Genomic DNA, 15,077 nt, shown 5'->3' on the forward strand with positions numbered 1-15,077 from the left:
ACGTTCTTGAAGCCATGGCTTCTGTCCCTCCTTTCAAAACATGGGTCCCCACTGCCCCCAACCGCCTAGCCTCACCCCGGCCCTGACAGGAGGAGGGGGCCTCTGCAGAGTGGGAGTTCCCTTCCTTCCTTACCATGTCCTTAAAGCCCCCCAGGACAGCGGCAGTGATGATGCCCAGGAACAGGCCAACGATGTTGAGGATGGTGGCGGACCAGAGCAGGTGGTAGAGGTGGATGATGTCCTGGCAGCTGCTGACGTCGATGTACTCGTAGTAGCCACCGGTGATCTCCACCCGGCTGGATGGGGAGAGGCACACGCCAGTCAGTTCCCAGGGAGCAGGCTGCTTGCTCGCTCGCTCGCTCGCTCTCGCTCTCACTCTGCTCTCTCCCAACACCCCCACCCCGCCTGGGCTTTGGCTATCAGGTAGCTCAGCGAGAAAAGACAGGTGGGCAGGTGGGCAGCTGTCGTAAGGGGACATCTAGCCCAGAAGGCACTCAGGGAGCAAGACACTGATCAAGCCACGCTGGGTTGCTATTTACCCAAAAAAACCCTCCCACTTGTTAGCACTGCTAACACTACTCCTAGATGACAATTATTGACACCTGCTGTGTGCCGGCAGGAGGCTAAGCATTTTACGTGTGTGAATTCATTTCATCTGTGCTAATATGGCAGCTACTTGTCAACAGGTGGCTAAGAAAATAAAGCAAAAGTGAAAATTTTAGTTCTTCAGTCCCACCAGCCACCTGGGAAGTCCTGGGCAGCTACATTTTTAAGGGGCTCACTAGTGACTGGTTACTGTACTGGACAGAGCAGATTATAGAATATGTCCAGCATCGCAGAAAGTTCTATTGCGCGGTGCTACTAGTCCTTACAATATTCGATGAGGTAGATACCCCCACGTGCCCATTTGACAGATGAAGAAACTGAAGCACACAGAGGTTAGGAGCTTCCTCAAGTCCTAAGTGGTAGAGCTGGGATCCGAATTCAGGCTTCAAGATTTCAGTGTTTTCTCTCTCAAAACAAAACAAAACACAGGCGTTCCCATCGAGGCTCAGCAGAAATGAATCTGACTAGGAACCACGAGGTTGCGGGTTCGATCCCTGGCCTCGCTCAGTGGGTTAAGGATCTGGCGTTACTGTGAGCTGTGGTGTAGGTCGCAGATGCGGCTCAGATCTGGCATTTCTGTGGCTGTGGCGTAGGCCAGCAGCTGTAGCTCTGATTCGACCCCTAGCCTGGGAACCTCCATAAGCAGCCCTAAAAACCAAACAACAACAACAACAACAACAACAAAAAACCCAAAAAACCTCCAAGAAACAAAAAAACAATGTCCCAATAAAGAACTAAAGCTGAGCGGTTCCCTTGTGGCACAGAAGGTTAAGGATAGGTCATTGTCACTGCAGCGGCTTGGCTCGCTGCTATGGTGCAGGTTTGATGCCTGGCCCGGGAACTTCCGCATGCCATAGGCATGGCCAAAAACTAAACTAAGCTAAAGCTGAGATCCTGCACAAAACCAGAATATCACCTTCTCAGAGAGGTCTTCCCTGACCACTCTGTCCAAATATAGCCCTATCACTCTATCCCATTCCTTGCTATGAACATGAATTATCTTAGAATTCTTTCAAAACAGCGTTTCTCTAAGGAATTGAAATCAGTGTGGTTACAGGGCAGCCTGCATCAGAATCATCTGTGTTTGTGTGTCTGTGTACCTGCCTGTGTGCGTTATTTGTATGTGCTTTTGGGTGTCTCTGCATGTGTGCATGTACCCAGGAATGCAGATTCCTAGGCCCAGCCACAGTCCTACTAAATCTGGCAGAATCTCTTGGGGTGAGACTCTAGAACCTGTGTTCACAAGCTCACTAATATTTGAGACCCACTTTTTTTGTTTCTTGGCAGCACCAGAGGCATGTGGAAGTTCCTGGGCCAGGAACCTGCGCCACAGCAGCGACCAGAATAGCTGCAGTGACAATGCCAGATCCTTAATCTGATGCACCACCAGGGAACTCGTGAGACCCACTGTTTCATTTATTTGTTTTTTTGGGGGGGCCATACCCACAGCACATGGAATTCCCAGGGTAGGGGTTGAATTGGAGCTGCAGCTGCCAGCCTACACCACAGCCACAGCAATGCCAGATCTGAGCCATGTCTGCAATCTACACGGCAGGTCACGGCAATGCCAGATCCTTAACCCACTGAGGAGGGGCCGGGAATCGAACCTGCATCCTCAAGGATACTCGTCAGGCTTGTAACCTGCTGAGCCACAATGGGAACTCCAAGACCCACTGTTTTAAAGAGTAAGCTTCCATAGCGGGATTTTAGTGGATTTCAGGGTTTTTAGGACACAGCTGGAGACCACTGGGATCGTACACTGAGTGTCTCCTATTAGCTGGCACTGTACTTGGGCTTGGGGATGGGGCAGGGAGGATCCACAGATTACCTATAGCTCAAAAAGACACCGCTGTACAAGGAGTAGCCCCTGAAAAGGGCAGGCCTGTGTGTGAGGGAGCGTGTGAGGTTGTGGGGTTGCAGGGAAGGTCTGAGAATCAGCTTCTGACTTCTCCCCAATTATCTCTGCCCACCTCTTCATACACCGAGGGCGGGCTGGTAGGACATATAGACAGCAGTAAAATATGCAGCCAGACTGCATTTGAACCCTGGCTCTGTCACTCATTTGCTGTCTGACCCCAAGTGACTTTCTCGCTTCCTTTTTTTTTTTCCCCCTTTTAGGGCCGCACCCATAGCATATGAAGTTCCCAGGCTACGGGTTGAATGGGTTGAATCGTAGCTGCAGCTGCTGGCCTATGCCACAGCCACAGCAACACGGTATCCTTAACCCACTGAGTGAGGCTAGGGCTCAAACTAGTATCCTCATGGATATTAGTCGGGTTCATTACTGCTGAGCCACAACGGGAACTCCCCTGAGCGACTTTCTTAACCTGTCTGAGCCTGAGGGATTTCATGAGCAAATGCACGAAAGCGCTACTCTAGCACATTAGAAGAGCCCCCACCAAACATATATCGATATTTTTTCCCTTCTAAAAGCCAGCCTCTGGCAACACCATTCAAACGTTTGAATCTTGCTCTTCAAGGCAGTGAAGCTTTAAAGGCACAGACACAACTTGGGGATAGATTTGTAGTTCGTTTAAAAAGATCCAGTAATTGTAGAGAATATATGTTTGGTTTTCGTTTGAGTGGGTTCAGCAGCTACTAAAATGTTTTTTTACTCAGCCATGAAGCAAAAAGACTGTTAATACTTATATCTGGTTCAGGGTTTAGCAAATTAATGTGGTTTGCTTCTATTTGAGATTCATAATTCCATCTGGTTCAGTCTCTGGGCAGAGGTTCCTCTGAAATTCTATCTTTTGTGTTCTCACTGCTCCCACCCTCAAGCCTCCATGACTGCAGGGCCCTCCCGCCAGACTCTACCACAGCCTGATTAAGCTTCCTTAAACATTTTATTTTATTTTATTTTATTTTATTTTATTTGTCTTTTAGGACCGCACCTGCAGCATATGGAGGTTACCAGACTTGGGGTCAAATTGGAGCTACAGCTGCCGGTCTACACCACAGCCACACCAACGCAGGATCCGAGCCACGTCTGCGACCTATACCACTGCTCACGGCAACGCCGGATCCTTAACCCACTGAGAGAAGCCAGGGATTGAACCTGCGTCCTCATGAATACTAGTCAGATTCGCCTCCACTGAGCCACGATGGGAACCCCCCAAAAAAACATTCTAAATTTAAGCCACTCATTACATCAAAAACCCTTCATGGCTCCCCATTACCTTCGGTAAGAAGTGTCCCAATTCCTCAGTGCTCCATAATCTGACTCCAAAATGGAATCGACCCTCCAGGTGGAGTGCTCAAAAGCCCCAAACTGGCCATGCTGGGTACTTATTCCAGACCTTCGTTCCGATTTCTCCCTCTGCACGGAAGGCCCTGCCTTCCGCTCTCTGCCTGTCCTGACCTCCCCACTGTGCAAAGCTTCCACACACACGTCCCTGCTGCCTCTTTCAAGGACTGAGTGCCCATTCATTAGCATTTTCTCTGGACTCCCACAGCCTTGGTCTGCTCGTCTTGGTTTGGCCCTTCACGTATGTCAGTAATTCAGTTACGTATTTAATCCGACGTTTACTGAGAACCTACTCAGTGTTTAGCCCTGTGCAGGGTGCCGAAGCTACAACCAAGGCCAAGGCGGACATGATGGCTCTGTCTTAATCGTAACCTCCCGCGTGCAAGGTCCTCTCTTACACTTCTTTGTGTGCCCCTCACTGCCTCCTGGCTCACTGGTAGGAACGTTACGGGTCCTCAATAGATACGTGGTGAATGAGTAACTGAGTTCAAAGACTGATCACTGCATTGATCATAAGATGGGTCACCCAATGCGGGCCTTCACCCCCTTGCTCCCAACTGGCTGGCTGTGCCTGGAGAAACAGATAACCTCTCTGTGTTTCAGTCCACATTCAGCAAAGTAGGAGGCAACAGATCTTGGATAAGGCTGAAGGGTATCCTTCTGCTCTTAGATAAGGGCCTGGAATCATTCACCAACTCGTGATGGACAGGCAGCAGCAACGGGGAGCCTCTGTGAATCCTTCTCTCGCTGCATGTATTCTGTGTATTGGTCTAAACCCCCTCCCCCACCTCCCCTGATAAACTGAGTTCCTTAAAAGGGAAATTATATTTTAAGGATACCTATTCTTTTTCTCTTTTTCTTTGGCCATGCCCATGGCATGTGAAAGTTCCTGGCCAGGGATCGAACCCGTGCCACAGCAGTGACCATACCAGATCCTTAACTGCTAGGCCACCAGGGAACTCCAAGGATACTTTTAGAACAATCCCTGGCACACAGGAGGAGCTCCATAAAAGTTTGGCAAAGGGAGGAACGAATGAAAATGAGCTTTCATCTTTCATTTTATTTATTACCAGCTGCAGCCGTTCACAAACCACTCCCATTTCCTTTAGGTTACACACTGAAAACCAGTGATATTGACTTGACCTCACCAAAGCTCAGCAAAGGACTGAAAGGCAGCTGCTAAGGAGCCATGTCCTAGAGGAAGCCACCTTCCTGCACAAGGCGAAATGGAATCATCTATGTTTGGTATTAAAACCTCACTGCCCCTGACGTCAAAAAAGGTCTGTGGCTATGAGGGGACAGTAGAAATTCTGTTTCCGTAGTGCTGTTCAAATGACTGCCTGATGTTTTTGTTCCCACTTTTTTTCTCTTGGCCTCCTTTCCAGGAAATGGACTAGAGGAGCTGGCAATTGATTAAAAATAGGCTTCGCATGAGGAAAACAAATACACACTCGGTAAATTAAAGTCTCCGAGCCTCAGCATGCTCTAGCTAGCTCTATTTAGGCCCAGAGTTTGGGTCTCCTCTGAGATGGCTGGAAAAAGCCTGGGGTCAAGGAAAATCTTTTCCCTCTATTGTAGGATCATCACCTCCTAAGTCTCGTGGCCTTGGTTTCTGACCCAGTAGGACTGTTTCCTGATGAAAAGCTCACAAAGGGCTTTTCTAGTGGCTTTACCCTAAGAATCAGCGCTACAGACAAGGCTGAGATCGCTGCCTGAGGCTGGTCTCCAGGCATCAGGTGGGTGAACCCATTTCTAGCTCGAAGGTCTTTAGGGGGAGAGTTCCCGTGAGCCTTCTTAGTCACCTGCCCAATAGTTTATTTTCCCGGGGGGAAAAGGGTGTCCCTCCCTTGTCAGCAGCTCTTCATTCAAACCCCATCCTGTGCCGGGGCCTGAGGGTACAGATAAGATTAAGCCATGCTCGCTGCCTTTAGGGAGCCGAGAGTTTAGCAGAGCTCCTCATAAAATTCCTTTACAGCCTTGAAGACAATCCTGGCATAACCTGCTTTAAGTAAGTCAGTTACTATGAAGTTCAGATTGACAGGAAGATAAATTGGGCTTGAGCCTCCGCTTAAAAAAAAAAAAAATTCACCTAAGGGCTCACTTAAATGAAATTTAAAGTAGGATTTAGTTGATTCAGACCTTTTTCCGAAACACACCTAATTGCAGAGAGAAGGGTGTGCCTGCTAGGAATCCCTCCCTTCTCAGCCCTCTCTCCTCCTGGGGTCTCAGGATCTCAGCAACAGGAAAGGAGAAGGGAGAGGGGAGCCAGCTGATGGGGGGTGGGGGGGACTAAGCAGGAGGAAGGGGATGGAAAAGGGGAGGCAAGAGGACCTATTTTACATTCTGTCCATCAGTTTTGGAAGGATGGGCTCAGGAAGTACAATTATAGCTGGCTCTCCATCACCGCTAAGGAGGGAAGTCCTTTACAAGTGTTAGTTATTATTACAACATGAATAATTGAACCTCCCAGATAATCCCCAAACCTCATTTGAGTCTTGAAGTTTCTCTCCCTCCGCTGCCAAACCTTTTAAAGAAATGAGACCGGTGCTAGCGAGGAAAGTAAAAGGGCTCGTGTGAGTCCCCCTTCTCCTCCGCCTCCAATCTGTCAAGTCGCCATCCTCAAACCAGAGAAACTGGCCCCCCAACACTGACGCTGGGGAGCGGGAGTGAGGAGGGGTGCATCCAGCTGACCCTTCTGGATCTAGCTCCATCTAGGCCCCTTCTGCCAACCCCTCCCTTCCCCCCACCATCCTGGCCCTCGCCCCCCCAACACACACACCTCCTGCACTGAGGGCTGGAAGGAACTATGTGCGTGGCAGGCATGGGCTGACACACCCCACCTACAGGACTGTTTACTCACGCTCTGCATCACTTGCCCACGCATTCCTGTCTATTCCACCTTCCAAACTGCTCTTAAAAGTAGCCCTTGCAGAAAAAGGAACCCTGCTACATTATTGATGGGAATGTACATTGGTGTCGCCACTATGGAGAACAATATGGAAGTGTCTTAGAAAACTTAATATAGAACTACCATTTGATCCCACTCCTAGGCATCACTCTGGAGAAAACCCATAATTTGAAGATACACGCACCCCTATGTTCACTGTAGCACCATTTACAATAGCTAAGATGTGGAAGCAACCTAAATGGCCATTTGCAGCTGAATGGATTAAGAAGATGTGGAAGATAGATGCCATGGAATACTATGCAGCCACAAAAAAGAATGAAATAATACCATCTGCAGCAACATGAATGCAACTAGAGATTCTCATACTAAGTGAAGTAAGTCAGAAAGAGAAAGATCAACACCATATGATATCACTTATATTTGGAATCTAAAATGTGGCACAAATGAGCCTATCTATAGAACAGAAACAGACTCACGGACATAGAAAACAAACTTATGGTTACCAAAGGGGAAAGGGGGGGGGGGGGGTGAATTAGAAATTTGAGATTAGGGAGTTCCCGTCGTGGCGCAGTGGTTAAGGAATCCGACTAGGAACCATGAGGTTGCGGGTTCAGTCCCTGCCCTTGCTCAGTGGGTTAACGATCCGGCATTGCCCTGAGCTGTGGTGTAGGTTGCAGACGCGGCTTGGATCCCGCACTGCTGTGGCTCTGGCGTAGGCTGGTGGCTACAGCTCTGATTCGACCCCTAGCCTGGGAACCTCCATATGCCGGGGGAGCGGCCCAAGAAATGGCAAAAAGACAAAAAAAAAAAAAAAAGTACTCCTTGATTTTAGTTGCCTCCAAACCAACTTAATCTTGGCTCTGTCCCCTTTGGCCTGGACTCTTGCACCGGCCCCCTAGCTGCCTCCAGTCTCTAACCACTCAAATCCACCTTACATGCTATATCCTTCAATGGCTCCCAGTTGCTTACAGGGTCAAATCCAAAGGCACACCTATGAGCCCTCCAAGATCTGATCTGTGACTAGAGCTCTGCCCTCACCTCGTATCACCTTGTATAACCACCCCCACGACTGCTGAGGACACCCTCCGGTCCTCCACCCCATTTGGGTTTATTTCCTAATTCCCTACTTACCCTTTAAGCCTCAGCTCCCACATCCCCTCCTCCTTGACACTGCCCCACCCTCACCCTGGCAACTTTGACTTTCAGTCATTTGCCCATCAAGAAGGTCCCCAGGACGTCCACAAATCCTCACACTTCTCACACTAGACTGCAATCAATGGCTCACATGACTGTCCGCCCTACTAGTCTATGAGCTCCTCAGCAGGAGTCTCTGTATTCCTGGCACCTAAATATGCTTTGAAAGAGAATAAAGGAGGGTTTCAAAATTGAAAGGCAGAGGGCCAGCACAGTTGTGGCAGAACCAGTACCAAGCCTGCTCCTGCCTCAGGGCCTTTGCACTTGCTGTTCCCTTTGCTTGACACAGTCTTTTCCCAAGTATCCACTAGATCCTTGGGTCACCCTCTCACATCATTCCAGTCTCTTCACAAATCGCACCTCCTCAAAGAGGTCTTCCTCCTCTTATCCGATGCAGCACGTCCCCTGCCCACTTTGTCACTATCTACCTACCTCTCCTGTTTATTTTTCACAGCTTTGATCAACACTTGACATGTTGGTGTGTTTATTGACTGTCTTCCCTAAAAAAAAAAATCTAAGTTCTGTGAGGGCAAAGAATTTTGTCTTGCTTGCTGCTGAATCTCCAGTTTCTGGAACAGCGTCAGGCACTGAGAAAGTGCTCAATGACAATTTGCTGAATGTTGTTGAACTTGGACTTAGAACTGGGTGTGACCTTGACCTCTACCATTTTCAAATTCTGTGTGACCTTGGACTAGCTGTCTGTTTCCTCCGAGCCTCACTCTTATCATCTGTAAAATGGGGATACTAAAGCTCCATATCTCACAGGTAAGGATTAAATGAGATCAGATATTTGCAAGCCCTGAGCATGATGCCCGGCACAGAGAAGGCAGGTAATACGTGTCAGCTGAAACACACGGACAGACCACCGTCTTCTACGTCTCTGACCCCTACCACAAGCCCTTCCCCCACCCCAGCCCCCCTTGGGGGCTCGGCACTCACTTGCCACAGTTGTAGAGGTCACAGCAGAAGCAGGTGTTGCCCCGGATGCGAGGTGTGCAGAATCCACGGCTGAGGTGAGGGCAGTTCACCTGAGGACACACAAGAGTGAGGAGATGAGCTGGCGCTGGATGGGAGGCAGGAGCCTCCGGGATTGGAACTGCGCGTTCGTGACTGATGGACACCGTAAGGATGGCTGTGAAATGAACACGCCAATGTGGGGGAGGCGTGGGGCCAGGAAGGGGGCTGGATGAACTTGTGCGGGAGGCAAGTGGCTGTGCGGCTGGGCTCGGGGCCAGCCTTAGCCACAGCCCTCAGTGCCCCATCCCTGAAAGGGTGGAGATGGACAGGAGGAAGGACAGATGGAAGGACAGGCGGAAGAACAAATGGACGGCAGGAAAGAAGGATACAGGGGTGGGGGGAGGGAAATCCAGGTACAGGAGGAAAGGGGAGGAATCCAGAATGGGAAGGAAGGGAGATGGGCCATCACATGCACTCTGAAGTACAAGAGTACCTCTCGAGCTGCCTGGGTAAGGTTCCTCATAACCCTCGCGGAAGGAGAATTTTTGGTTGAGGAACTTATGACCTTACATAGGAAAAACAGGGTTAGGGGGACCAGGGTGACAAGTGAACCTGCGGAAGTCATTATTAATATGTTTACAGTCACCAAGTTAACCCAAGAAAGCGATCATGACAAAATCAAGAGAACAGCGATGACGTTTTACACATCTTGAATGTACAAAACAATTTTTTAATTAATTTTCATTTACCATCTCTTTGTGAGCAATTTTCCAGGTTCTCTCCCCGCCCCCACATGGATGCAGTGAAGTGCTTGTAAGTTTGTTTCACTGTGTCATGGAGAATATGGATGATAGACGGGCACTTTTTTCTTTTTTGTCTTTTTTTAGAATCACACCTTTGGCCTAAGGAAGTTCCCAGGCTAGGGGTGGAATCGGAGCTCCAGCTGCCGGCCTGCACCAGAGCCACAGCAACGTGGGACCCGAGCCACGTCTGCGACCTACCCCACAGCTCACAGCAATGCCGGATCCTTAACCCACGGAGCGAGGCCAGGGACGGAACCCGCATCCTCATGGATACTAGTCGGATTCGTTTCTGCTGCGCCACGACGGGAATGCGCACTTTTTTCTATATTGGGTCCTTCATCCCAAAGCGCATGCCTTTCTGATAAAGTGTTGGCAGACACATTTTTTTACTCCTCCCTTCTAACCCAAGAATAGTTTGAAAAATAGCAAATTGGTGTTTGAGGAAGGAAAAGGGGGCAAATGGACGGCAGAGCCCAAGGAAACCCTTGCCCCGATGCCTTTGGAGCAGGGCCATGGCTTGGCCTGACTCTGCGGGCACCGCTCACACTGTCTTTTAGGAAGGGTGGCTTCCCCTGAGGGTGCGAAAGGCAGTCACCATTTGACATCCACTCGCTTCCTTTTTCTAACAGTCACAAGTTCACCATGCTTCTAGCTCCTCTGGTGGGGCCGTGGGTTTGCTGACTTTCAGTTTGAGGTCAATAGAGAACCAAGTGGTTGAGGTTCCTAGAAGCACAGGGTAGAGTTCGATGGTAAAGTGCTCTCTGGGTTGGGGAGGTGAGCGCAAATGAAAGCTCTCCAAAAGGGGCCTGGAGCTGAGCATCACCTCACCACCCACTGCCCCGAGTTCTGTGTGAGGCGACAAGGGACCCAAGGAGCACTGTGCAGGGCAGGAGGGACACACCCTCATGTGTCCTCTCCAGCATTAGCCAACTGGCCTCCTAGGGGTGTCATGAGAGGGGCCAGGCTGACAGTTGAGACCTCCCCAGAACCTGAAAGGAGACCAGGCTTTTCAGTGACCCTCATTTGGCTTCCTGACCCGTCCTGCGTGTGGGACTCGGGCTCTGCCTCCCCACTCCAGGCCTGCTGCTTGGTGGGGCTCTTGGTTTTCTTCCAGCTGGACATGGAGTCCAGGCAGCTGAACCATCACCCACAGAGCTGGGGGAGGGGCCTTCCCTGTGGCCTCTGCACTCTCATCTGTCCCTCTTGGGATCAAGCCACACACGGAGAGGCCGCCTGCCGGGGTCAGAGGGGCAGCCTGTGGCCACATAACAAAGTAAATCTGATTAGCACTCACGAGGCTCTAACCTATGACCAGGGCCCCATTAACACTGTTCTCTGTCCCACTGAACAAGTAAAGATACCTCGGCCTCTGCCTGGGAGAAGGAGTAAAAGAAAAGGGGTTCTAAGCAGAGCAGGTGACTTTCCCCAAAGGTAAGATGTGCAGCTTCATTCTGGCTCTTACCTCCTCAGCTTCCTTCTGGGATGTCTTGGGGACATAGTGGCACCGGTTAGCATAGAGTGGTTTCAGGTCCTGGATAGGGAAATACCAAACCAGAGAGGTTTTGGCTTTGGTGATAAAGCAACAAGTGCTCTGATTGGTAATAAAAGATTTAAACACACACACACAGACACACAGACACACACACACAGCAGGCAGTGGGTTGGGTTAAATTTCTGAAAGCTGCCCATCTAGGGAGCCTGAGAATGTGAGGATCAGATAAAAATGTTCTAATAACTGTTTTCTATTGGGCCATTTTGTTAATGAGAAATTAGGAAATTGATTGAGAAATGGGTTTCTTGAAATTTCCGCTCTGGTTTTTATTTCTGGTCTTTGTCTCTTTGCAAAGAGTCCCCAGAGAACAAGAGTCAAAACTCCCCGTTATGCAACATCACACCCCCAAATGGAGGGAGGCCAGCTCCAACAATGAGGTCTCATTATCACCTGGGGACAGGACCAGGGCTGGCTGACGTGTACTCCCTACTGTCCCTGCCACAGCTTTTCCAGAAGGAAGAGCTCAGGAAGCAGGCTCCAGGGGGGATGGGCCTCTGAGCCTGCTGTATATTTTAACTCAACTGAACGATGAGCCATTTGCACTCAACTACACAGATTACCTGAGTTCCCAAAATACTGCTAAAGCCCAGAAAACTAACAGTAGGTAGGGGGCTTTGGCCCAAAGCAGGTTAGCACAGGACAAGCGCTTTATGCAAACTGATCTTTGGGGTTTGGCCACCTGTTGCCCCCCTTCTCCCCGCCCCACTTCTCCCCCCCGTTGCCAATAATCCTTGGTGGCTCTTTTTTCGCACACGTGTGGTTGAGAATCTCCCGTACCTAACACCCAGGTGTCTCCTGCCTCCCAGCCTGTGGCCCCATCAAGGACCTAGGACCTTCCATCAGCTGCTCCTACATGACCACTCCATGCTCTGAAAGCACATCACCCTGAGGGCTTAGCCCAGAGTCAGGCTGGAAAGGAACGAGGGTTCTCCTATTCACACCTGGCAGGATGTATTCTCTGTGCTTGGGCAATGGCAGAGGTCATCATTATCCCGCAGAAGGGGAGGCATGATGTGCTGGTGGTTGCCTTCTTGACCGCTTGGTCCTGCAGAGAGCACTCAGCCGCCACCTGCCTTAAATGAAGACAGCTGCACTGTGCTGCCTCGGGCAACTCTTCTGCACTTTGACCATGAGGGAGGAACAAGCCCATGCGATGGGGAGCTAAGAAAAGGCCATTCCGCTGGGGCGCAGCAGCCTTGTACATCTGGAGGCCTATCATCTCCGGAGCAAGGGGAGGGCCATGAGACTGCTTTCTGCCGCGTGTGGGTGTGTCTGTGCCAGGGCCTCTCGGGGCACATTCACACCCATTATTTCACACTGTCCTCATGCTAAGCCTGAGAGGCAACCAGGTTGCTAGCACATCCCTGCGGAAGAGGAAAAACCGTAGCACAAGAAGGTAAAGTGACTTTCCCAGCTAGCTAATGGGTATAGTAGGGGACAGGAGAGGAAGGAAATAGGAGATACGAGAGAAAAGGAAAAAGAGACATTTAGAGGGGTATGTCACAAGGTAGGTCCTGAGGGAGTTCCCTGGTTTCACCACTGTGGCTAGGATTATTCAATCACTGGTCTGAAACTGAGAGCCCACATCAAGACCGTGCATGCCACAGCCAAAGACGGAGGGGGAGGGGGAAGGTTTTGAGGGGAAGCTCCTATGCCCCCAAACCAAAGGACAGGGCACCATGATGTTACAGGTTGTTCCTCAAAAACAGGCAAGGTTGCCTCTATCCCACCAAGCGGTGCCAGTCCCCAAATGTGCCTTTCATTTAAACTGGCCAACAGATATCAGCATGGATTAATAGAACCTCCTTCCTCGAGACTGCCTGGTGTCAGTGAGAACTAGGAGATGGCTTAGGATAGGTACAGTGTAGGCAGAAAGGTCTTCTCAAAGACTCCCCCAGACTTCCCCCCAACCCCTGAATCACACGCTCTACTGCAGGTCACTAATAGCAGGAAGTACAGAGGGCTTGGGGTCTGAAGCTAGAAGAAACTTCCAGGAAATATAATTTGGATTTTTTTTTCTCCCATTGCTTTTGACTGAGCACAGTGATCACAGAGTTTCACAGTCAGGGAAATGCAAATCAAAACCACAATGAGAAACCACTTCGTACCTACTAGGATGGCTAGAATTAAAAAGGCAGATAATAACGGGAGTTGGCAAGGATGTAGAGAGGTTGGCACACTCACACACTTCCAGTGCAAATGTAAAATGATGCAGCCACTTTGGAAAATTGGCAGTTCATCCAAAGGTTAAATATAGCTACCATATGACCAGTACTTCCAATCATAGGTATATGCACAAAGAAAATGTAAACATATGTCCACATAGAAAGTGGTACACGAATGTCAATAGCATTATTCATAAAAGCCAAAAGGTGGAAACAACCCAAATGTCCATCAACTGGTGGGCAGATAACCAAAATGTGGCATATCCATGTAATGGAATATTATTAGGCCATAAAAAGAAAGGAAGCACTGATACCATGCTACAGTATGGATGAATGTGGAAAACATTACACTAAGTGAAAGAAGTTAAACTGTAAAATGGGGAATAGGGAGGTGATAGCTAAAGCACTGGGTTGTTTGGGGGATGAAGAAAATCTTCTAAAATGATGTGGGGATAGTTTGCATATAACTATGAATGTACTAAAACACACTGAACTGTATACTTCAGATGGGTAAATTGTATGGGATTATATCTCAATAAACCTGTTTTTTTAATTAAAGTATAGTTGATTTCCAGTATTGTGCCAATTTCTGCCATACGGCATAATGAATAAAGCTGTTTTTGTTTTGTTTTGTTTTTTTTAAGAAAAAGAATCAGAGGTGGGAGGAGGCGGGGAAAACAGGAAGCCATTTTAGGCTCAGGATGCCATCAAAATCTACTGCAGGCTTCTTTGACCACTAGGCCTCTGTTGCCATGGAGACTGCCTCAGAGTGACGTGTGCTTGTCAAATGGGAATAATAATGCCTGCCCTACATATCTCACAGGATTGCTGTGGGTCTCAAATGAGATAATAGATGTCAAGGCACACTGAAACCCTAGATTCACTGCACAAAACAAGCAATTATTGTTATTAAGATGGCTCCTGTTGAAACAAAATAGCCTACCTACTATGACTGACTGCAAGCATCCTACAAAATAGGTATATACTCAGAAGGTAATATGTAAAAATGGTAAGAATTGCTATGTTACGGTGGTAAGCTCGTGGCTGTTACAAGTTCCTGTTGTGTCATTTGCCTTTTTAAGAAGAAAAAGATGGCCTCTCTCAGCTAAAATCAATAGGGAGGGGTCTCATACAGGGGCCGACACATTCCTGGCCCCCAAAGAAAACTGGTCCAGAGGCCTCTCTCTCCTACCCCATACTTCCCCCCCTGGCCAGAAATTCTCTCTCAAGATGCCAGCACTGACCATACAAATTCCACTAATCTTAACAAATGAGGGACTGACTCTTATGTCTGGGAGGAGGGGCCACAAACAGGTTGGAATTGAAATAATAATGTTGCGAGTTATCCTTCCCCAGATCCACCGCAGGACACTCCCTCAGGATGACCCACACTGTTAGCCAGCAACTGAAAGGGAATCAAATATCATTGATCCACAGAATATGCCAATAATACAAGTTTGCTCTGATTCAACTGCTTTGAAAACACAGAATTCCAACTAGTTCATTAGACATTTTGATGTTCGTTGTTGGTGCAGTGGGGGTGGGGGTGAGTATTTGAGTTTGTCGCGGGCTCGAGAAGTTGATTGGGCTGCCCTGGATTTGGGTCTGTGGGTCAGATCAGGGCTCTGTTATGACTTCCTTGGGA

The 15,077-nt window shown here is 49.0% G+C and overlaps 1 protein-coding gene across 3 annotated transcripts in view; it reads right to left on the minus strand.

The window, feature by feature from the left end:
* TMEM255A (transmembrane protein 255A) overlaps window positions 1-15,077 on the minus strand; it is a 52,398-nt gene that overhangs the window by 17,654 nt on the left and 19,667 nt on the right. For 2 of the 3 annotated variants that reach the window (XM_003360426.4, XM_021080216.1), the window contains exons 5-8: window positions 11,178-11,246; window positions 9,406-9,477; window positions 8,895-8,983; window positions 134-296 (exon numbers count right to left, since the gene is read on the minus strand). In XM_003360426.4, the coding sequence (XP_003360474.1) occupies window positions 134-296; window positions 8,895-8,983; window positions 9,406-9,477; window positions 11,178-11,246 (393 nt within the window). The remainder of the gene's footprint in view (window positions 1-133; window positions 297-8,894; window positions 8,984-9,405; window positions 9,478-11,177; window positions 11,247-15,077) is intronic. The other variant, XM_001925258.6, reaches the window with a different exon arrangement.

This window comes from Sus scrofa, chromosome X, assembly GCF_000003025.6.
Source record: "Sus scrofa isolate TJ Tabasco breed Duroc chromosome X, Sscrofa11.1, whole genome shotgun sequence".
NCBI classification, from domain to species: domain Eukaryota; kingdom Metazoa; phylum Chordata; class Mammalia; order Artiodactyla; family Suidae; genus Sus; species Sus scrofa.